General features: G+C 46.8%; 1 protein-coding gene across 7 annotated transcripts; it reads right to left on the bottom strand.

Annotated features, from left to right (window-relative positions):
* Nucleotides 1-630: 630 nt before the first annotated feature.
* On the bottom strand, nucleotides 631-24,399 carry ITPRIP (inositol 1,4,5-trisphosphate receptor interacting protein). Of its 7 annotated transcripts, none has more exons than XM_071563580.1 (3): nucleotides 24,340-24,399; nucleotides 19,884-19,985; nucleotides 631-6,658 (listed from the first exon to the last, which is right to left on the bottom strand). In XM_071563580.1, the coding sequence occupies exon 3, from the start codon at nucleotides 6,643-6,645 to the stop codon at nucleotides 4,996-4,998; it is 1,650 nt and encodes a 549-aa protein (XP_071419681.1). In that variant the 5' UTR covers nucleotides 6,646-6,658; nucleotides 19,884-19,985; nucleotides 24,340-24,399; the 3' UTR covers nucleotides 631-4,995. The 7 variants fall into 7 exon arrangements, 5 of the variants coding, with proteins under 5 accessions (XP_071419681.1, XP_071419680.1, XP_071419682.1 ...); XM_071563579.1 differs by lacking the exon at nucleotides 24,340-24,399 and adding an exon at nucleotides 24,080-24,332; XM_071563581.1 differs by lacking the exon at nucleotides 24,340-24,399 and adding an exon at nucleotides 20,698-21,025.
* Between the last annotated feature and the right edge of the window lie 53 nt (nucleotides 24,400-24,452).

The raw sequence follows: 24,452 nt of genomic DNA, 5'->3' as shown, positions 1-24,452 counted from the left end.
GATCACCGGAAGGCAGAGTTATTTAAGGTGTGCAGAGCATTCTGTGGGACTGGCAGGCCTGTCGCCAAGGAAACAGTGGTGGTTTTAGTATATGAATTAATAACTAGCTTTGGATTTGCTTCCAGAGCCAGAGAACACTGGAATATTAACAAGAATGTGCCATTCCCTTAAACCAGGCAAAGGTTTTAAACAGGAAGCTAAGTGGTGGTGGGTGGGTGGCTGTGGATACCTGTAAAACAAGCAGGTAAAAGAGGATTCCTCCAGCTTAAAGTGGAAATTCAGGAGATTCCTGCTTCAGCCAAAACCAGCAACATCTACCAGCATTATTTAGGTCTTGCTACAAAAGGGTATTTTTGAGCAGATATATTCAGAATAATTATTTTAAATTCCTGTGGATTCATATTCTCAAGAGGACAGACAACTCTGGCATTATTCTGGAATAGCTATTCCACTTTATGCTCACACTGCACTTTATTCTGGAACTATTTCTGGAGGTAGTCAGGAATCACAGGGACTCTTGCTGCTGGGCTCACTGTGCTAGGATCACACTGGAAATACCCCAACTCAATGCTTCTGCTCTCTTGGAAGCATTTTGAGGGGAACTAGAAACAAAAGAGACTTCACATTACCTTGGATTTTGTATTAGACTTTATTATAAATAAAGCTGCATGAGAAGATCTATACAAATTCAACAGTGTCCTGCTATAAAAGCAGCGGTTTAAGTACAGCATTGTCAATCAAGGAAGACCTTAATTTGGAGAGTTCTGCTGTTATTGCCCATCTCAGCTGCATTGCCACATTGATCTTCATACCACAGTTTTGCTTCTGAGCTAACACAGACCCCCAATCCTAAAAAAAGGCAAGTAATAAATAAAGCTGTTTACTAGGTAGGCTCCTATGAGAGCCAACCCCTCAATGACCAGCCACTAAGTTGTTACAGGTGCACAAAGTCTCATTTTTTTCACCACAGAGAAAACATTGCAAAGGTTTTGCATTAAAAATGTTGGGTGAACAAGCACCAAATCCTCCTGCTTGAATACTGAATAAACTTTTGGCTCCTTTTGCTAAAATGCATCTTTATACCCCTGTAAGAACTGTATACAGAGCAATTCAGAGAGAAAAATACTCTCCAAAGTACAGAGTGAACATACACATACTGAAGAGTGAACAACCAACAGCTCCCTTTAGAAGGCATTCAGCTCCTGAACAGCAATAACCTTAGACCAAGACATTTTCTAAAGGCAAATGGCTCCTGAGGCTATGTCGTACATCAGTGGCTGCTATCAAGCCACCACTCCTTCCATTGCTTTGACAGAGCCTATATTAAAATATTAAAACCAAAAACCACAAGTAGAGGGTGGAGGGAGTGGTTGGAAACCAGCAGAAGGCACTAGGAGTTCATCTGTTGAATTCACCTGGTTAGCAAATAGCAAGAACAGTACTGAGACACATGAAAGGGGTCCAGGATGGGCCATTTAGCCCTCCCTAGGACGTCTTACAAGGATACAAGCATTGCCAAAGACGTGTGTTTGCTACTAATATCTCATGCAGTTTGGTTTTAAAAGAACATTTTTCACTTTAAACCATAAAATCTCATTTCTACCCCCATCCTTTAAAGCTGTTTCCTATGAAGGCCAACCCAGATTTCAGCCAAGCCAAACTTTTACTGATGGGGTAGTACTTGGTGGGCAAAGATTTAATACAGGGGAGACAAGGAAATCCAAGGAATGATGTGCTTCACATCATGGCCTCCTTGTACCACTCTAGAGGTCTGATCCGAAGAAATGCTGTGCACCCACATCTCCTCTGATGGGACACTTCTGTACCTCTGGTACACAGCTTACAAGGAAGATCTCTGGCTCACTGGAGCACAACTTACAATCACAGAGCACTTTGCACCCCAGGCAAGTATGAGTGGGTTCCCTCACAACCTAAATGCACAGAACAGACTCTTAAAGGGTGCTCAGGGCAAAATGAGCACATTGTACAAAGCAAAATTAGGCCAAGCAATTTTCTTTCAGTGGAATCAAATCCATAAATTCACTGGTTCAGCTCTAGTTTGGGTTCAACTAAACCCCATGAGAACACATCAGGGTTAGTATAGAGTAAGAGAGAACAAACACACAACTACAGAAAACAAAGAACAAAAGACTCAATCCACTTATCAGTTTAGGTTCCCTTTGAATCTGAGCAGCGGTGCTTGGAGCTGTGTAAAGACCCGTTTGGACACGTTTACAAGCCCGTAAGACTGGCATTGCAAAGCTTTGTTCTGACATTTTAATAGGGGAGTTACTTTTTTCTGTTCAACAGCCTTTTCTTCTCATGCTCCCCCTGTTCAACCTTATATAAAAGTTATTTTTCAACCCTGAATGTCATTTCCTGAGAGACCTGGGTCACAAATTTTTTTCTATTCTTTGGACAGTCTAAATTTAGACTTCTGACAGGAAACAGCATAGAAGTTTTTATTTCTCTCTGGCTGGGCTGGGAACACATTTAGAAGCAACTCCTACCACAAATGCTTCAAAGTGACCTGCCTGCCAGCAGCCCATGCAAAGCTGGATCTGCTACAGGCACTGTGCAATAAACCTGGGCAGGTAAAAATGGCAAGCTGCTTGGGTTTGAAAACAACTCACACAGTTTCCGATGTAGCCGCCAGGCTCCAGTATTGACCCACCCTCCCTGCACCTCTGCTTGTCACTACCTGCTTGTCATGTCCCCTGTGACTGCTCCTGTTCTCTTTCCTACTGAGGAAGGCCTGCTTGGCTGTACTAAGGAAAACCAAGGGCTTGCAACACTTGTTAGCGTTAGCAATTAGTCCTGCCCTCCTCTCTGCCAGCTCTTGCAGTCTCACAGGCACTCATCTCCAAGGGTGCTGAAGCAAGCACTGATGATCCAAGACTCTTTCCTACTGGCATTACCCACTAGCCATTTTACTTCCTACCTACCCTTACTTTCTATTCAGAGATATTACTGAACTACCCAATAGCCATGATAATAAAAGCTGAGAGAAGCAGCAATTTGTGCAAAGAATTCCCTGTCCCTACCTCTGCTTTCTTACAAACCAGGAGTGGAGACAGCAAGAGCTTTCTCTGCCTTTGTGCATGAAGTATCCCTCACTGGTAGAGGGACAGAGAATAGCAAACAGGAATGAGGTCATGAAATAGTTTTTACCAGGAAAAGGGAGAGTCTGTGGAGAGTTTGCTTATCAACAGGCTGGATAATAAGCCTCATGCTGTCCCCAGTAGTGATACAGGATTAAATCTTCTATCTGATGTGATAGAGAGGATTGATAAGAAGGGACCTGTGGAGTGATGGTAAGATCATCCCTGATGGGTCTCACTTCACAGAAAACCAACCCTCTTGTAAACAGAATTCAGGGAAGCCCTAGTGTGAAACTTTGCAGGAAATTCTAGTGTAAGAAAATGGTAGCAAAGGCCCCTTAGCACTGGAAGTCAGGCTTCTGTGACCAGCACAAAGCACATCTGCACTGAGGCCCTGGCTTGGACCTTGCACAAAGCACGCCTAGGAGGATGAGGATCTCCTGAGCACTCTCCTCCAGCAAAGCCACCTTGCTGGGGCTGGGCAGCCCACTGACACAGCAAACATGCTGATTCCTGAGGGATTTCAGCCATCTCCATTTCTGCCTTTTTTTTTTTACCACATGCCCCGAGACTCTCCCCTGGCTTGAAAGCCTGCAGCAGCTCAGTTCCCCTTCACACTCCCAGCTCACCATATTACAGTCTGCTGGCAGCAGCTCCTCAGAGCCTCATCACAGCAGCAGTCTTTAAAAAGACTGAGACCCTATAAGGGAGCTTTTGCCTGTGTATGTGGAGCACAAGGGAGCTGCAGACACAGCACTGCCAAACTCTATTACATGCACACCTTTTTCATCCCCTCATTCTCCTCCTAGCTCAGAGTGATCCCGCTAGCCTTGGCCTCATTAAAACCATGTGGAGAGAGTCACACTCTCATTTGGAGGGTGGTTGTTCACTCTGCTACCAGACTGCTGAGATTGGCTTCATTACAGGATCATTTTAGAGAATTGCTGCTTTTATGAAAGCAAAACCTGTAGAAGTCACAGAATCATAAAATAGTTTGGGTTGGAAGGGACCTCAAAAGATCATGTACTTCAACCCCCACTTTTCCCTTCTCTCATAGCTGTTCTCACCCTTATTGCCCCAAGGTAAGAAAAACAAACCAGAATATCAAAACACAAAAACGATGTTTCTTTTATCTGAGGTAAAAAAGGTTCCTATCCATTTATCCATAAAAATGGCCAGGAAAATAAACCATTAGCTATGTGACCACGGAAGACTCCAAAACAGACACAGACCCTGGCCCGCTATACCCTTCCACTGGAGATGAAATGTGCAGGGTGCAGGGGTGTTTCTGAAGGACAGGACAAACCATTTAAACTACTGCTGCTGCAAGTCCTATCAAGGCTTTTTGTTTTTTTCTTATTCTTCCCCTAACTATAGTTCCCTTTGAAGCTGTGGTTGATTTAAGGATCTCTATCCAGTCCAGATCTTGTGCATGACCCTCCTCCTCTCCACACCAGCATGGAGTGCTCTTCCCACCAGTTGTGCTGCTGTCTTTAAGCAGACAGGCTCCTTTGATCCCAAGATCCTGTCTATTGATTCCTCCACCCTTTTCTTATCTCCCATTCCCAAAGGAAATGAAGCATTGGCCACCACCACCCCACCACCACTGTTTGCATTGCAGGTATCTGAATAAATTAGTTGTACTTGTTGCTCAACCACCACTGTAGCATGACTGAGGCACAACAGAAAAATATACTCTTAGCTGCATAAAACCAAGCCAGCACAGCAGTGGAGCAGAAACCTATTTCAATACCACATCTTCCAGTTTCTCCCTATCCTCCCCACGTTGCTTCTCCCTTCCTGCAGGAACCACGGCCCAGGACTGGAAAAGTCAGTTGTCTCCAGGAGGCTTCAGAAAAGTTGCCCTCTGGGCTTGTGCGTAGTTTGGCTTTGGTTACAGGGATTCCTTACGGATCCCATTGGTGTGTGCAAGGGGAATGTGCACTGTGTACTCATTTATCAGTGCAGACATGTTCCTGAGCATTTCATTGAATGTGTCCACTGTCTTCCTGTAAACATCCCTGCGTAGCACAAAGGGACGGAAAAGGTTGAGAGGCTCAGCCCTCTGAAATATGATGGGGAAACCCAGCTCTGCTGGTACCTTCCCATTGCCAATGAAGAAGTGGTAGAGCTTCTTTTCATGCAAACATTTCTCCAGGAATTTCAGCATGTCCTGCAGACGAGCTTCCAGCATCTCTGGGGCCCAGTCCTGACTGGGACGAGCTTGCAGGAGATGCATCATCACTGTCTTCAGGTGGTAGTTGGTGAGCCCACTTGGACCTGTGAGACTGCACTGCTTCCCATGGAGGAAGGAGAGGATCTGAAGGCAGCTGACATGGCAGGCATTGGCAGGCAGAGTTTTGGACACCAGATGGATGAACCTCCTCTCATACACTGCAAAGGTGAGAAACCAGTGAGTGCTGGAGGGGATGTCAGCTGCCAGGCTGCTCCGTGGGAAATGGGAGATGAAGTAAACATCAGAGTTCTCATACTGCACCACAGGGGTGAGGTTGAAGGCAATCGATTTTCCTGATTTAAATTTTATCTTCAGGGCTCCTGGCAAGTCCAGGAGGCTGAAGGAAAGGTCAAATTCATACTTGTGGGAGATTCTGTTCCAGGCCTTGGTGACAGCAATCTGGAACCACTTCATGACTTGGTCAGCATCCAGATATTGAGTATTTTTGAAGCACAGGAGGTCTTCCATCTCGCTGCTGGGCCTGGTAGTATAGACCTGGCTATGGAGGAGGCACAGCATATCTTCCCCTAGTTTAGTCTTGTCACAGATGCAACCTGTCACGTCCTCATCTGCCCTGCACACCTTGATAGTGCCATAACCTTGTTCATCTGGGGGAAAAGAGTCTCCAGAGCACCAGGTCTGGGAGCGAAAGCAGTATGGCTCTGGGGGGGCAAAAGGCACTATCAGGTCACAGACGAAAGGTTTACGCACTCTCCAATTCTCATACATGCTCCCCACACCCATGCAATCCTCCACTTCCATGTCAGCATCCCTGTTACAAACACTCCTCAAGGCCTCCAGCAGGTCATCTGCAAAGCCTTCCACCATCTCCCGCATCCTGGCCATGTCTCCCGTGGTACCCAGGATGCGCTTCTCATAAAAGCTGGCCAAGACGGCCTTGTTAGGGAAAGCTACTCCTTTAAATGCTTTCCCCAGGACCGCCATGTCATCCTCTTCTCCTCCTATGTCCTGCCAATTCCCTTCCTGGAAATCCTGCCTCCACAGCTCAATCAGCAGGAAGATGACCATGGAAAGGGCAGTCCACATATCCCATCGGACCTTTTCCTCTTTGCTTTCCTCCACTACCAGTGCAGCCTTTTCCAGAGCCTTCTGTGTGGCTTCCTGGTCTGCAATTTCCTGCTCCAAGCGCAACTGTTCCAGCCGAAGGCTCTCCTCACGTTCCTTCATCTTCTGGATGATTTCTTCCGTGTTCTCAGGGACAGTTCCATTCTCTTTAGGGAAGAAGAGCGGGTGGTTGACAATAGCTGTAATCACCAGTAGGCACACCCGGAAGATTCCCACGGGCATGGCAGTTCCTTCCCTGGAAGAGAAAGAAAGGCAGAATGACCCATTATTTGGACTATAATCCCTTAAGTTAAAAAATGAAAGAAAGTCCACACTGAAATAAAAACTTTGGCATCCTTTCTAGCCTTGAAAAAAAAATGCTTGAGCCTAGAAGTTCCTAAGTGCATGGTGCTTCTGCAAGTTATCAATCAACTTCCCAAAGAGGCTTTATCAGCTTATGGTGAGGATGAAAGTGCCTAACAAGTGAACTTCGAAGAACCCACTGCGATGCTGTTGGAAGCAGTGTGGGAAGGCATGTCCATCCTTCCTCCCTCCTTTAAAATTGCTGTGACAGAAAGGGAAAGAAGCAGGCAGGAGCTCTCCAGATAAGAAAGCAAGGCTAAAGAGATGAGCATTGCTTTTCCTCAACATAAGGCCAATGCTACAGATGTGGCAATGGCACAGGCAGGGCTGTCCTGACTATCTTTCATGTTAAGTATGTTTGAGAACCCACACAGCCTGCTTGGATCAGGGCAACGTTCACTGCCAGCACTGGTGCTGTGCATCTGCGTGGGAATGAGCCTGCACAGTTTTGTGCTTCCAAGCAGGCACTACAGGCAAAGCTCTTCCTGCCTTTCAACACCATCAGGATCAGGCTGCGGCAAACTCTGCTGGGCCCCCAGGATGCCTCACGATGGCTTAGGACAGGACAGAGAGAGAAAGGACAGAGACAGAGAGACTGTGAAACTGGAAAGGGTATCCTTTGGCCTAGTGGTTTTAAAAGCATCACATTGTTTATTTTTGGTGCATAGGACATGCCTATCTGTGGAAGACATTAATAAACACCGTGGTTTTCATACAATCCATGTCCCCCAAACACTCCCTTAACAGCTGCGCTTGCAGCCAACTCACAGCCATGTGAAGTGCCCTCAACATGGCTGGGAGGAACACACCAGCCACATGCCAGCAACAGTCACATGTCACCCCTTGCACAGGCCCTTGGCATGACCAACACTACTACTGTGTTTTGGAGTGGCTTCATGGGGTTACTGCTCTGCTGCTCGAACTGCACATTAATAAAGCTTTCTGTGCCATGGGGCTCATGATTTAATTCCCAACATTCTGGGACATGGTCCCATCGCTGGGGTATCTGGCTGGTGCTGACAAGACCTCCCAGAGGGCTGGGCCAGATGGTTCTCAAGCTAAAGCCTGGGCTGTTCCCTTCCAGGTGGCATTTCTGTTTCTGGAGGGCTGGCAGTGATACTGAGGGCCCAAGTGCCTGCTCAGGGCAGTACAACCTCAAATTGTCACCCACTGCTGTGATGTGGCAAGCTCACCAGTCCCACTCTCTAGCAATACCACCTAGCACAGGGAGTTCAGAAGAACAAGACTGACAAGCAGGGTTATTTCTTCTTTCAGCAGGGATATTTTAACATAGATGCTTTTATACCTCAAAAGTCGAGAGAAAAGGGTTTTTATTATAGAAATAAGGCTATCAATAAAATACCTAATCACTCAGACCAGAATTAGTAATCTCATTCCTAACAAATCCTGTTGTAGGAATGAGACTGTCTCACAGAGAGCCAAGAGATGGTGAGAACTGTGTGTGCTCCGGGGCTGTAACTCCCTCCCCCTGCAATAGCTGCTCCTTCCTGGCCTGAACTCCGTATACTTTGGTCCACAGCAATCCTGCGGTCCCAGCATCTGGGCAAGGAAAACATCTCTGGCAATCTCATTTATGCCTCCACAGGGCACACAATAAAGATAAATCCATCCCAGTGGACCTTGTTATCCTAACTGTGCAACAAGCTGTTGGCTTTTCATTGCAAGAACCTGGATTTCCTCAGTGTGAGCACTTACTGTACATGGGAACTGCATCCTTCGGCATGCAATTATCTCTGCTTACAAGAGGGCTGGGACTGGAATAACAAGGGAAGGGAACAAGACTGAGATGCATTCTCCAAGCAGCAAGAAAATTCACACGGTGCTAAGGATAATGCTACGTGCCCCTCCCTGTGCAACATTTACCAACTGCCCTTTTTTTAGATCCCATGCACATACATAGATAAATGTTCTTACGCAGACATTTCTAGGCCTGTTTTGTCCTTTTTATATTTACATTAACTCTTTAATTCATCAGGCAATGAATTAAAGCTGAATTAATGCCCAAATCTGGGTGTTCCAGTTATTCTGTGAGTTCCATGCCTGGGCACATTTAAAAAATAAACTGTGGTTGCCCTGCATTGCAAAGGGCTTTATCAGTTTGCTGGGGCAGGGCAGGAAGCGCTGGCAAGTTCCTTTCCTTAGTGCTACGCTCTTGCAGACCACATGTGCTTTCCAAGCTTAAAAATAACATGGCCAGGGGCCAGATGCCTCCTTCTTGTAGTCTTGACCAGGATGACATCGCTAGACCTCTGTCCCTGTGGATGGAAAGTTTTACTGTTACCCAGATTACTTAAGTGCACAAGGTTGAAAGAAGTCAGCGTCCCTGGGATCTTCTTTCAGCCTTCAAGACTCTCTCATGCCCAGCTGCCCATGGGCACAAAACTTCCAGAGGTTACCTGTCCCAAAGCCCTGGTAACAGAAGGGGTTAGGCCAGACATACCCAAGGCCATCACTGGCTGGCTCGGCTGAATTCACTCCAGGTCACACCAACATTATAGGCCATCCCACCTGATTCTGCAGGAGTAGGTTAGGAAGCATGCACACAATCTCTTGCACCAGAAAATTCCACAGACATGGAAGTTTGGAAGAGAGTCACAATGAAAACTGGACATTTTCCAGCTTGGAAATCTCCAGATCACATGAATTTGTGAGAAGCATGGCTGTTTTCAGCCTGAACAGAGAAAGTTCTCCTGGTCAAGACTGCCCTTTTGCTACTGTAGTTAATCACAGCAGAAAATGAAGCCAAACATTAACCTTGGTTAAGGCTTAAGGTTAATGGTGCTTGGTGACCAAGGTCAGTGGAGCCTGGCCTTGGCAGCAGCACGGGCAGAGCGTTCCCACAGCTCATCAGACATTGCTTTCCTGGCTAATATGGAAAGACTCAATAATACAGGTGAAACCAGTAGCACTGCCTGCTGTAGGGCTCCAGCATTCCCCATAACAAAGGCTCTCTTTTCCATTGCTTTTAACATCAGTCTAAGCTATTTAAGCTTGATAAAAATATTAAATATTTATGCCTGCTCTGGTTGAGACAGCTTTTGTGTGGAGCAGAGGGAAAGAATACAATTGTTTCCAAGCTGGAGACTAAGAAACAGAAACAGCAATTTTTTTTAATCTATGCATCAAATTTAGCAACATTTCAAGCATTGGCAAAAAAAGAAAAGGTATTCAAAGTCTTTGAGCACCGAATTCTCAAAGCAATCTTCAACCTTTTCCCAGTTTCTCACCCTGGTATTTTTTTCCCATTTAAAATATAGACAATGTCCAAACTCGGTAACAGACTCACGTCCACCTACCTGCTGCAGACCTTCTTGCAGCAGCCCCAGGGCTCCAAAGACCCCTTGAGCAAGAGTGTCACGGTTCTTGCTGCATCACAGGCAGGCCAGCCTCGCCAGAGCCAAACCAGCCCTCCCTGGACCAGGGGAAAATGCAGAGACCTCCCTAAACCAAGTGAAAATGCACCTCTTGTACTCCTGTGGGCAGAAAGCAGGGAAAGGAGTAGCAAGACCAAGGAAAGCTGCTTAAGAAAGGGAGAAAGGCCAGGACACGTAAAGCCTTGCTGTCTTGATGTAAAGCTCTCTCTCCTCACTGCCCAGCATGTGATGCTACTTGTTCAAACCTGCCCCTGGCACCAGAACTAGTTTTCTTTGGGGCTTTTCTGTGGTATTCACTGTTTCAATGACTAGGGGGGTTCACCAATTTGAAGGTTAATGACTACTCTGAACAACCCTGAGAAGTGAAGAGGCAGACACCATGCCACTCTCCAGCTGGGGAGTGAGGGCTCAGACAGATAGAAGCTGCTGATCAGTCTGTGCCTGTTTGTAGGCTCCACCAAGAGCACCTGCAGCGCTCCACCCTCAGTTCCCAGGAAGGTTAGGCCTCATCCTTTCAAGCCTGAAGCAATCTTCCCATCTGGAGAATAGTGACCAGCCCCATAGGAGGTCCTGGATGACGCAGGGAGCCCCAAGAGAAGGGCAAAGATGACACTGCTACCATGCAGTTCAGGTTGGTGCCATGAAGCCGTAACAAGAGGGACGTTTGGTGATGTTTGGCTCACATGGAGCCCGGTTACAGGTAGCACAGTGTAAGGAAAGGGAAGCAGCACAGGAAGTAGGTTTCACACAGCCAGGCAGCAGCTCTACCTGCACCTTCTGCCTTGAAGATGCCCTCCTCTGCTGGGCACATATAGAGCTCATATGTGGTTTGTGTAGACCAACCTGAGACAGCTGCTGCCTTGTGGCAATGTGTGCTCTCTCTCCCTTCCCACCATCTACCCTGCCACAGGGAACTTCCCTGCATGAGCAGCAAAGTCCTTCACAGAGATGATGATGCTCGAAGTCTTAACACTGTCCTGTCCCTTCCAATTAAAATGCCTTCAGGCCTTCCTCACACCCTTGGACCTTCAGACACTTTTACCTCCTGCTCAGACTGCCAAAGGAAAAGAAAGAGATTTAAATAGCAACTTGTAGCCTCTGTAGGCTGCTCACGTGCTCTGATCCCAGACAACCCTCCATCTCCTCTGAAGACATGGGAGAATATTTCCCTTTCATTATCTGTCCCTTTCTTTTACTCCAGAGTTCCCATACAGATTTATTTTTTTCAGGGTTTTTATTCCCTTAAATTTGAATCATAGGAAGCAAAATATGCTCTGGCTGATGTTCAGCAATGACCTGGATAGGAGTGAGCTAAAGATTTGATTCTTAAATTAGAAAAACCCAAGTCAAGCCACTGAATGTGGTTCAGTAATGCCCTGGAACACATCAAGACATCATTTACAACACACTTGATTGCTTCCTGCGATTGGGCTGACACAAAAGGCACCGAATAGGTGGTGTTTTGCTTTGGTAGGCTGCAAGAAAAGAGGCATTTCAAAAAAATGATAGAAACCACAGCTGGTTGGGAGGGTTTTTTCATTGAAAGTTGCCAAACTTTGAAACCAGAACTTTCTTGGGAACAGATACAATTTCTGACACTCTCATTGGAAAGGTCCTTGAGGTTTGGAAAGGACTCTGCTACTTGTTTTGACTGGAGATTAATAGCTCAAACCAGCCACTAACCTGCAATTGGGACTTTCTTACTGGGAAGATGTCTGAGGGCTTTCAGGCCCAGCCATACTCCCTCATGGTTGAGCTTTGGGTAACTCCACGGTTAGTCCTCTTGCTGTAACACAGTAAACAAATTGCTTTTTGGCCTTTGACTGTATCATCTGAAAATGCTTCTGCCACGTTAATGAGAGCTAATAAACAATAGAAGTTTGCTTAAAGCCCTTAGTAACACACTATGTCCTTCTCCATTTTGCAGAAACCATTGCCACCTCTGCAGGTATTCAGAGGTATGTCCAGCTGCCACTGAAAGAAATCATATTTTTTCTTAGTGGGGACTACAAGCTCTGATTTGTAAGAAACATGCACAATGACAGAGAAGTGGGAACTGCAGAAATGCATGTCAGTATTATTGTTCCTACCAAAAACTTGGAAAGATGCATTTAACTTAGACAACCCCATACCATACTTTTGTTTTCCAGCATCTCCCTATCAGCATTTATAGAGCAGTCAGAAGGCCTTTTCTGGCTCAGAACAGGTGCTGATGGCAGTTTTCCTTCCAGCTGCTACATGTAAAGTCTCAGGAATAGATATGTGCTGCTTGGCTCTTAAAGTAAAAGACAAAGGTACCACTAGAGAAAAGAATACCCTAGTAAAGATACCAGAATGGTCTCTGCCATTTGTTGCTGGAAATTTTTGTTCAAATTTTGCCTCTTTTGCATTGAAAAGAATGAAAAAATTTCCATGTTTTAATTATACACACATACTTTAAAAACAGAGCACATGTCTATGTCTCCTCCCTGGCACCTGAGATTGCTGCCCTCATCACTTGCAGGTCAATGCTCTGCTCTTCAGGTTTGACTTGAGCTTTCACAGGACCTGAGGAATTGCTTTTGGCAGGACTTCCCTGAAACTTGTCTTGCTCACAGATCATCTTTACTGAAGAAGTATTATCTGGGGAGGCTCATGCAGCTGGAGGGCCCTTAGAGCTGAGATGGACACTCAGCACCCACATACTGACCCACACCCCAGGATGACTAAGGGTCTGTTGCACCAGCCTACCCTTCCCACCCCACTGCGTATGCACCAGCATGTAACCCTGCCCAGCTTTCACCTGGCACAAGTAGCAAGAGCCCAGGTGCTCACATGAGGATCCTCAGCTGGCTTCTACTCCCCAGGACAAAGACTCCATTGGTGCAGTGAGAATGTGTCCTGGACCTGTGCAAAGCCACAAAGACCCACACACATCCCACTCCACCCTCAGCTGTAGCAGCACCCAGCACAGCCCACCCAGAGTTCATCCAACATGGAGCAGCCAGGAGAGGCTCCTGCTCTCCCATCTCTTGAGCACACAGTCAGCTGCAGGACACACAGCCCAGCCAGGAAAACTGGGAGGAAAAAAATCCAATTCAGAGCCTGAGCAGCACCAGCTTGTTCTGATCTTTCCTCTGCTATGAATTAAGCTGTGTGCATCGTGTTGGTGTGATGAGCTGCCAACTGGGACAGAACAGTGCCAGCCCCAGCAGTGATAACTCATGTTCTGATTTTTTTTTTGAGCACTAAATTAGTGCTACAAAGTACCAACTTCCAGTTGCCGGCACAGTTGTAGTTAGTTCAGCGCAGACAGGTGGGACTGGACTATGTCTCTGGCTCTCTACCAAAGCCTAAAGCGGGGAAGGACCACTTTAAATGCACCAATACATGAAGTGTGGAGGCCTGGGTGTTGAGTGTGGTAACATAACCATGTTTAAAACCATGACAAGCCAGCTGGCCTGCCCAGGACTATGAAAGTCAAGTATGGCAGAAAAACTGCCTTCCAAACCATGCCTGGAAACCCCACCCCAGATTAGCTGCTTGGCCACAGCACAGTGGCTGGACAAGGCCACTTGCCTGATAGCTATTGTTTTGCTGTTTGATTGAGAACACGTTAGCCTTTCGTAACATCCGTGGACGTCCTGTCCCAGGCCTGTGCAGTGCCAACAGGGTCAGCCGCACAGCCGGAGTCGGACATCCTGCCCAACAGGTCTGCTGTCGACTTTCGGAAGCAATATTTTCCTCCTGCGGGTCACCAGATCAGGTATTTCCAAGGAAATGCTGATGCTCATCCTGTGTACAGGACTAGATAGTGCTCCCTTCCCACGAACAGGCGGATTCGGGGGAGATAAGCAGTGAGTGGTACTTACAGTGCTCTGGAAGCAGACACTGCCATGTAGCCCCAGCTCCAAACAAGGAGGGATTTTGTCAGCATCTCTCCAAGCGCAGGAGTGCTTGACTTGTCTTAGGAAAGACAGGAAGTCTCTCTCCCGTCTTCCAGTCATTTCCTGCCTTTACCATCAGGAAGCTATTTCTCAGGTCTCATTAACTCTCCCTTGCTGCAGTTTGAACCCCTAACACTCCACTGACCACTGTGCATAAAAGCAGCACAGCTTGTTTCTTTTCTCCTTGCAGTAGCACTCAGGGTGTTCAGAGCTCCTCCTCCCCGCCTCAGCTTTCGATGAACACAGACGCATTTATAAGATGTTGCCACAAGATCCCATGGTCCCCCTTACCCCAAAGCCTAGACAGTACAAAGTTTTCTTTCTGGCTCAGAGGGAGCTATTTGTCTTTTAGGGCTCTTTTCCAAAACCCAGGGATATGGCACATGTTAGATTTTCAGTTTCATCAGCAAGTGTGTATTTATCTGGCCATTTCAAAGTCATTATTTCTCAATGCATACAGATATCATGCCACTAACCAAAACATGATTCTGGTTCCCTCCTGCAGCCCCCAAGGCAAGCAGCCACCATTAAAGGCAGCTGTAACAACTAATAAACACAGAGCCAGGTCATGCCCCCAAATCACTCACTGTTTATTCACGGCAAAGGTGGACCCATGAGAGGGTGCCCATGGAGATCAGGAGACAAACAATCCTGCCCATTGCCTGAATGTGCAAGCCAGCTCAGCTCTTGTCAGCAAGCAGCACAGGGGCAGCCTGTGCAGTGCCCTGGGTTCCCCCTGCTATGGCTAAGAAGGGATTTCACAAATTGGAACGCAGTGTTGGCTGCATGAGAGGCAGGAGAGGAAAGGTAGGAAGTGTGTATGTGGAACCCACCCACGTACTGAGCTGCTGTAGTAGGATCACAGCCAGGAACAGCTTGGCTTTTTAAGCCAAATAAATTTTATCTGTCAATTGTGAGGAAAACAACTACAGTAGATGGAACTTTTGTGGTCTTTGCTGGTTTTGGTTGGCTTTTTTTTTTAGGAGGAAAGACACACAGAAAACTAAAAGGTTAACTTACCACACTTACTTCCCTCCTAAACTCAGTGTGATGGGAGCCTGGGCAATAGTTGGTAATTCCCTTGCTCCACACAGATGGACACGATGGCCCTCTGCTTTACCAGAAGCCTAATAGTGTCAACCACAATGTATAAAGCAATGTCACTGCACAGATGCTCTCTGGTCTCCTGCTGGTGCTCACACCGGGACCCCCTCTGGCTGTCACTCCCTCAGCGACACATCTCCTTGCACGTGCAGGCAGCCATGGCTCATTAGTCTGGTCTGGCAGTCACCTCAGGGGAAAGTGGTGATGATACAAAAAGGGTTCAATTGCCAAGATGTTTGTTTAAATCTGCCCTCACTTAACTCTCAACAAGGCTGACAAAACCCCACACCAGTGCTGTTAAATCACGCAGGGGCTACTCTGTCCCTCCTGACCTAAGGTAAACATATGCTCTGCATACTTACACACCCAACTTAACTGTGTATTGTACAGCCATTGGAACAAATGCTTTGGTATTAAAAGAGATGGTGGAAACATTATCAGAAAATTGATTTGCCAGCAGGGATACACCACTCCAGCACATCTAAGAAGAACACACGAGGATATCGGCAAAACTCAGACATGACTTGGAAAAGGATTACATTGTACGTGTGAAACCATTAAGTCCCATTTCAGTCATGGAATAAGGAGCACTTACATATTATAGACAGCAGAAAGCACAGTAATTGTCAGACACTTCCACACTGAAATGCTAAACAAATACACAGCAAAAAGAAATTGTCATTGCATCTGGGAATTTGCCTGATATGAGATCATCTACTCCATGACAGTTTGGACTTGGTGACAGTCACATTCCTATGTCAGGAGACCTGCAGGCCCAAAAATCTGCTTAAACAGGACTCAAAAACATTGACTGGGACTGAAGGTTTCTGTGATACTGGACCATTGTTTTGCTAATTAGTTACTGGTGTTTGTATTCAAACAACTGGGGAGGGAACTGTATTTAAAAGCTGGTTATTGTAGCTAAAACGTTACCACAGAAATAAAAAGCCAATGTTTATTCCATTGCCTGAAATCTCAGCTTTTTTACAAAACACAATATAGTTCCCTAAATAAAATAGAAATGGTAACAAAAGAACTCCATCCCAACAGACTGTAAAAGCCCCTGAAGGGATGGGTGGAGGGTGTGGAAGGAAGAGAGAACAAGAAAGAGCACTTTTACTGCATTGCCCCATTTCCTTGACTCCCACTAGGATGACTCCCTGGTCTACGCAGAGGCACTTTGCATTGCAGACAGCCTTTGCAGGAAGAATCAGACCCTCTTACTTTATTACCTGGTGATGAGAAAAGATCAGCAGAAACAACACAAACGCTTTGGGAAGTAATCTCAGTCTTGGCTCACTAGTCATAAACTTTAAAACTGCCAAGACAGACGCACACACACAAATATGTTGGCTGCAGAGGACTGCTGGCTAGCCCTGCTTTTCAATATGAGTTTGGATAAATAGAAAACAGCAGAAGAAAGCAAAGTCATACAAGAAAACAAACTGCCCCACTTCCGTGCAATATTTCCATGAAGTTCATCCTTTCAGCACCCGTGGCCACCAACTCAGAGCCATTTCCACCCAAGGGAATGACTCAGAGACCAGCCTATTGCCACATGTACCCATATTTAATAATTTTCATGTGCTCTTTGCTCAGTCCCCTCTTCTTACCAACCAAAGGAAACAGCTCTAAGCTCTTTCTTTCCCTGAAGAATTTGTAAACTGAATGCTGGGAAGAAAAGCTCTGAAGAGACTCCACAGCACTAAGACCCATGTACCTTGCACTGCTGTACCAGAAGTATCAAACACACATATTAACGTTGTGAAGCCACAGGGTTTTCATTTGGGATGTGTGGGGTAAAAACATAGCTTGTTTCCTTTATAACATAAGCACAACAAAGGAAGGCTTTGTTTGAAAGCCAAGGAACAGCCTCTATGCACACTTAAAGACTAAGTTACCATGTAATGGGAACTGTGAGTCATAGCTGTGGGGCCCCTGTTCACAGGCACAAAAATCCCCTCTGCTGCAGCAGGGAAGGAGTTTAGCAAGGAGTAAAGACAGCTTCCAGCTTCACATGGGAGACTGAAAGTATCCAGGACAAGCAGCAAATAAAAGGCTGAGCTAAGAGCACATGCTGTGGATGACTTACAACACAAACATGTTCCTTTCAGTTGACATTTCTTCCTCTAACTCCTTCAGAGCATGAGATCATAACCCTGCACCTATTCCAAGAGCATGATGCAGCTATAAGTCAACAGGGACATGGGACAGACATCATCCAAGCATCTTCAGACCACCTTTTGACTTTGGCAGCAGAAGAGCATAGCCATGACACTTAAGAAGGAGCACAGCCAGCTCACTGGGTCACCCACAGTACAGCTCTATGTGCTTATGTCACCTGGTGTGCCATATAATTTATGTCACTGCGTGATACAGTAGCAGAGGGCCAGCTGGTGGATTTCAGCTACCCAAAGTAAAGACATCTCTCTCATCCTTGCCCCTACTTGTCTGGAAGAAATAGATAAGGGTCATCTCAATTACCATGAATGAGTTGCAATCTGTGGTGCAGAAATGTCTGTGCTGCTGAAAATTCAACTATTTTCCTTCACATTTCCAACAGTCCCAAGGCATTTGGATGCTAAATCCCTAGAGGCCTTTAGAAGTCAAACTCTCCTCTGAAACCAGTGCAAGTAAGCTACCCAAATACGCAGGAGGAAATAGGCTAGGATCTAAGCATTCTAAATAAAGATACACAAGATCAAGCCCTTCCAGGAAAAGCACAATAGTGTGAATACAAAACGTCACCTTTTAAGCTTAAGAACATCTTAGTTCCACGTCTAGTATGTGTTAACAGAAAAAAGCTTAAAAAATAGCGAAAAAAGAAGTCTGAAAAAGCAATACAATTTCTTCCCTCTGCCTACACTCATGGCCTACACTGTGCCTGGCTAGTTTCTGGCAAGTCTTGGTCTACTTTATTCTGAAAAACATCCAGAAAATCCCTGCCTCCCAAGGCAGTTTAGACTACTGCTTAACTGGCCCTACCTGTAGGAAAGTCTCCTTATCACTGCGTGTGCTTCCTCCAAAACAAGCTGTTTTGGATCCCTGCTGGGATTCTGGCACAGGCAGGCGGTATCTTGTCTTAGGGAGTTACCTTCCTGCAGACACATTGTGGGAACCATTTGCTTCCACTCATCAGGTGCTCACCACACATCACCAAATCCTCTGCAGTTTAGAAGAGCTAAAAGCAAGGCAGTCTAAAGCCAATTTACATTGTTTTCATTTGTGTTTGGCCACAAACTCTAACTTTTCAACTGCTGGTGCCCACCATCCCTCAAGGCAACCCAAAGATGAGTTGGTTACACAGGTGGCTCATCTGTAATTCATGCCTTTTTCTCCTCAGGCAGAAGAACCTTCTCTACGTGCTCTTCCCCCTGGTTTCGAAAGTGAAGGAACAGTAAGTTTTCCTTTGCCAGGCAACCAGAATAACCACATGAGTCAGAGGCTGTACCTAACAGGGCTTAAGGCCTGCAACAGTTGGCTGCAATGGTTCTCATCCCTGCCAACATCATGCTTGGTTTTTCCAAGCCACATACATGGCAGTGGGATGCATCAAATGCTTTCCCTATAAATGTTGAAAAAGCATCTCTGCTTTGAGGCAAATATCACTGACACAAATAATGTGCTAGATCAGCCAGAAAAACCTGCCTCTGGAAGAGGGATAATAAGAAAGGTAGCGAAGGGAAAGGAAAAGGAGAAAACTTCATTTACACACAGGAGAATGGCAATGGGCCAGCTCTCACAGCTTTGAGCAGGGCTGGCTGGAGGAACATGCCAGGGAATTCTGTGAGCTGAGCTTTGCTAGAGCAGAGCAGCCGTTTGAACTCTGCGATGGGAAAAAGGGGACAGACACCACCCAACACAGATCCAGAATAAATAAAAGAAATAAAATCACATGGAGAACATGAGCTAACAGGTACTCAGACCTAAGCAGGACACTGTGGCAGCCAGGACTGTTGCTCTGGCAGCTCCCTCTGTCATCAGTTCCAGTTCTTTCCTTCCCACCACTGGTACCCACAGAGCCTCCCATCACACACTTGCAGATCAGCACTGACAGACATACTGGTTTCACCCATCAGTTCCCCTTTCAGCGTGTTTTTAGGGGTTTTCATACAAACATGAAAACTGCACATTGACAACTTGTGAAAGCTACTATTTCCCTTCAATCTGGCTGCCTCTGCTGTCACCCTTGACCATCAGGAGATTGTCCAAGCACTTTCAGACCTTTGCTATCCCTCTAACACCTGAAAGAGGGGGGATTTAGTACTTGCCCAGTCTGGGTAAAGTAGCTGTGGCAAGTTCTCCTGCACAGCAGGAAACACAGCAGTAGCTGATGTCGGCAAAGCTTTAGACCTGTTGGTTCCCTTCTGCCATCACTTCCTGACTAGATCACAACAGTACAAAGCAGTCAGATAAAAACAATTTTATAATGAAAGTCCAAAAGAGGGAGGCCTTTAAGACTGATCTTCTACACTGAAGCATTTTCCAAATTACACCTTCACAAATTGCTACTTTTACTTTTCAAGAATCTGTCTGAATCTCGCTGTTGGGAACATTTACTAAATTATGAGCCACACCGACTTCCTTTCTGCATTTTTGCTCCAAGGCTCAAGATCTCCTAGTGAGAGCCCATCAAGTTGCTTTCTTAAATCACATCAAATCTGGAAGGAAGAATGACCCCTGGAGCACTTACCTGCTATGCGGCTTTGCAAGTGCTTATTAAGCTTCACATTACAACTATCACTGTGATGCAGACTATATTCAGTCACCCACTGCTGAAGAACAGCCAGGAAGTCTGCAAAACACAAAGCAAATGAATGAGGAAGTTCAGGCAGAAGCTGGGTATATAATGCAGTTATCTAAACTAGGAATTGATGAACCGAGAGATTAACTCACCCTTTTACCTAATAAAATAATCATAAAAGCTCAAGAGACCAGAAATAACCAGTTTGAAATGATCAGGGGAGAGTGTAAATGCTGCTTCTCCCATGGGAAAGTGTGCAGATCACACTGTAGGTCTGTCAGCCTTGCTGACATATTGGCAAGCAAGGACCTCCCTCCTCTGACTCCATCCTCGCCCACCAGCCCTCTCCTTTGAAAATGGATTAAGGTCAAATTAGCAGCTGCATAAATTCGAGGGCTGGGACAGTTTTGTCTGGGATTGGTTTGTCTAGAAAAGGCATCTAGCTGCTGTAAGCAGCTTGCAAGGTAGAAATACTTGCTTGGGGAGTTGGGTTTACAGAGCTAATGGGAGAAACAGAATACACAGAAGAGGCAGGAAGTAAGTCTAAGAGCATACAGGAAGATCTGAAACACAGAACCGCAAAAGATAAATTATCATCTTTTAGCAGAGAAAAGCGATAAAATTTTACATGCAACAGGGAACAAAGTCCCTCAACTAGAGGGAGGAGAGGACTCGACATGCTGGTTGCAGGTAGACAGGGGAGAGAATACCCAGCTATGCACAAAGGGGGTGGGAAGCAGGAACCCACCACCCTCATTTCCACCTGTTACCACCACTTGAGACCTTCCGACTGTCATCCAAAGCTTGATGAAACCATGATGAGCTGGGCTGAGCTGGGCTTTTGAGCTGGGTACTTTAGGGGCTTGGTATTTGGCTGATGCATTTCTTGCTTTCTTGAGCCCCTTCACTTCACCTCCCTCCTCCCACATACCTTCTTTGACCAGACCATGTGTACAGTTTCACTTCTCTGTTTCAGTCTTTCACTGTGAGGCCAAATTGAGCAAATGGGCTGTGCCCTGCCCTCCCAGCTTGCAGGGCTGTAGGGGCCATGACACTGCCAGGGGCAGCACAGACCACCAAATACAGGAGCAAGACATCCCAAACCCCAAATGACTGGATCTGCATGACTGCATCTGCATGAAGAAGCTGGACCAACACAGCACAGTGTTTGTTTTGAGTCAGCCCTATATGACAGCCTCCTCTCCATGACAGAAATCAAAGCTGTCCCTGCTCCAGTGAAGCTCAGCAGCTATTCTGGCCTTCAGGTCATGGCAGTAAAACTTGTTTGTTTTGCTGAACTGCTGGTCAAGGTTGGCTCAGCCAACTTTGCATGGTCCACATGTGTGTGTAAGCACAAACAAGCTAAAAAAAGAGTCCTGCTGCAGCTGCACCCCAGGCCAGCTCTCCATCCCTCAGGCTGCCTGAAGCTTGGCTACCTGCTTCCCTGCCTACTGCCCATGGTTGAGTGAACAGGCAGAAGATTTTGCTTACACAGCTGAACCCACATCCCTGCAAAACCTGGAATTCACAGTTGGACACATGACAATGCTGCCCAGTACACACCCTGGCCACAATCCCTCCAGCCTGAAAACCAGAGTCTCTACCTCTCTTCACCACCCAGAAATTACATGTGCTGATGGAAAATATGCCACCTGGCAGCAAACCTGCTTTTTCTCCAGTATAAATGGATTGCAATAACACTTGGGAGCAAAAGAGCTGGCCCACCCAACAGTTCATTTTAACTGGGATCTAAAGAAAAAAACACTTTTTTCAGCTTCCTTTTCCATTGCACCATTGCTATGGATTGCTATTGCAATTCTATGGAGCAGAATGTGCAGGACAGGACAGCACAGGTCGGGAGGGAGACTCATATAGACTCTTCATGGGTTTCATACACTGCTTCTTAATGTTCACCTAGTCAACAGAGGCTCAGTTTAGCTTAAATTTTGCCAGGGCATTTGTTTTAGAGGCGATGCAGATGTGTCAGAAGAAAACAATGCAACTGAGAAAAATGAAACACCCCTTGTGCTGTGTACCCATTGCACTCAGGGAACTAATTTAAGCTAAGAAGTACACCACAATACAACCCATTAAGTGTGTTTCCTGATATCATATGGTGTTAATTAATTTGCAAGCAAGCTCCAAGATACTGAAACAACAGAACAACAGTCAGCAGGTAGGTGCAAATGCCAGCCTAAAATTGTCCTTTTGAAAGCCATACAGTTTTTCTTAAAAAATAAAACTCAGAAATTAGTCAGACCTGCTTGTGGAACACCAGTGTTAGGTTACTGCAGATCAGATTCCCTTCCACTGCTCACTGCCATGTTAAGAAGAATTGCAAGCACCAGCATCCCTCTGACACATCAAGCAGAAACATACAGAAACTCTTAATGCCATGCATAGAACCAACAAAAAACCAAAAGGGGAGCAGGACATGCAGCTTTTGGTGCCCTAGTCATCACCCGGCCTGAAATAATTACTCAAGGAAACAAAGTTCCACAGTCCCTGACCAGGGCTATTTAGTCTGACTTGAGGGGGAGAGGGTACTATAAAAAAATAAATTGTTCTTAGTATGGTGTAATGCTCCAAGCAAGAAAAAGAGGAAGACAGTTAGGTTGGGAGGGGCCACTCCCTGAGCTCTTGGTAAACAGGTACAACGGCCTTGGTGTGCACAGGTCATGTGTTCCTTGCAGATGCCACTGCAAACACAGATCAGTGAGTCCTATACATCAAAGTCACGCTAACAAAACAGTGTCATCTACCAGGTGGGAGCCAAGAAGTCCCCAGGTCTGATTCCAGTATTAACACTGACTCTCTGACCTTTGGCAAATCAATTCAACTCTCTCCACATCTGTGGCAATCACACTTAATGCATGAGTGTGCATTTCCCATGTGGAAGCAGCATGAAGCATCTATTGTGCCGAAAACAAGGACGAGGCAGCTTGAAGTTTCCATTCCTAATTTCTATGCTCTGCTTTTCCTTAAGGACTGAGAGAACACATTTCACATATATTTAGGAGAAACTTTTTAAAAGCAGATGCCTGTGAAGGTAGATATCACTTTAGTCAGAGCTGCAGAAGAGAATTATCATCATCACAAAACTGAACTACAAAACCTCACAAACCAAGGCGTACTACACTACAGTGGCTCTCCTGCCCAAGTGCATGGCAATTCAGGTCCTTGCCTGGCAGCTCACGGCAAACACTTGTGCCTGAAGGAGATGCACTGAGTATGGGTTAGGCTAATAACACTCATTAAAAATATGTTAATAGTAATGTTCACCCACAGACACTGCTGCTGCTCATCTTGCCTGACCATGTAACAGATACCCACAGCAACGTGTCCTATTTTCCTGAAGGATTTTAGTAGGGCATTTCCCAAGAGAACTGCTTCAGTGGGAAATTGTCAAGTTGAAGATGCAAGGGCCACCAAGGCTCTGGTTCTGTATCTCAGTTTCACAGCCCAGGACTTCCACTATCCCAGTCCTGGCTCACGGAGTTGAGCTGCAAATACCTGCTGGCCACTTTCAAAAACATGCCCCCACATAAGAAAAGCAACTCTATTAAAAATATCCTTCCTTCAGCTCTACCGAAAACATCACTCCTCTCTGTGCTCATTTAGTGGGACGCAGTGTATATCAGAAGACAAGAAGTTTTCAGCCCAAGCCATGTCTGAACACAGAGCAAAGCATAACGACGCACATGGACTGTACATGCCCGAGATCAGCGCCGCCCCGAGGGTCCCAAGGGCTGTGTCCGCAGCCAAGAGCGGGGGGGTCCCTGTTCCGCACGGCTCGGTCCACCCGCTCTGACCCAGGGGTTGCGGCCGCTCTCCTGCCGCTCCTCCTGCCCCGCCGGGGCTGCAAGAGAGGGGATGCCGACAGTTCTACAGAAACTTCTGGCGGGGGCAGTATCCTGCCTTGGGCCCGATCCTGCCGATGCCCCGGTACCCACCGAGACGAGCCGCTACGGCGCGGAGAACGCGCAAGGGGCAAAAGTTACTCCGTAAGGAGACTCCGGGGGCAGTCACAGCAGCGCGACCTGTTCTGTGCAGCCCGGCAGTCCCGGCCGCGGGCACGGCCCCTCCCGGGACCCCCCGCACCCCCGGTCCGCCCCCCGCTCGCTGCGGGTCCCGCACACACTCACCGGGCCGGGCGGGCTCGGCCGCCGCTCCCGGGGCGCTCCGCGCTCACCGGCGCTGTCGGGGCGGCGGCTCCGCTCGGCGAGGGGCAGGAGCCCGCCCAGCCCAGCCCGGCCCGAGCGGGCGGCCTCCGCTCTTTGGGTTGTTTCTCCTCCTTCAAACCACCCCCGCCAGCCCTAGGAGCCGAGCCATCCTCCGGCGGGCGGCAGCGGGATGTCTGATCTACCCCCCGGCTCCCCCATCAGCTTCCCAGATGGTTTTGTACCGAGGGCACGGCGGGCGGAGAGGAAATGCGTTCATCTTGCTTCTCGGATGTGTTCTGACCTCCTGGTGGTCGTGCCTGAGAGTCAGGAAAGCAGCTGAAACACATAACCTCGT

Source organism: Pithys albifrons, chromosome 9, assembly GCF_047495875.1.
Source record: "Pithys albifrons albifrons isolate INPA30051 chromosome 9, PitAlb_v1, whole genome shotgun sequence".
NCBI lineage: Eukaryota > Metazoa > Chordata > Aves > Passeriformes > Thamnophilidae > Pithys > Pithys albifrons.
This window is presented reverse-complemented; position numbering and strand designations above follow the sequence as displayed.

What these genes read in the sequence shown, in the direction of transcription:
- ITPRIP (XM_071563580.1), bottom strand. Translation starts at nt 6,645, where the DNA reads ATGCCCGTGGGAATCTTCCGGGTGTGCCTACTGGTGATTACAGCTATT.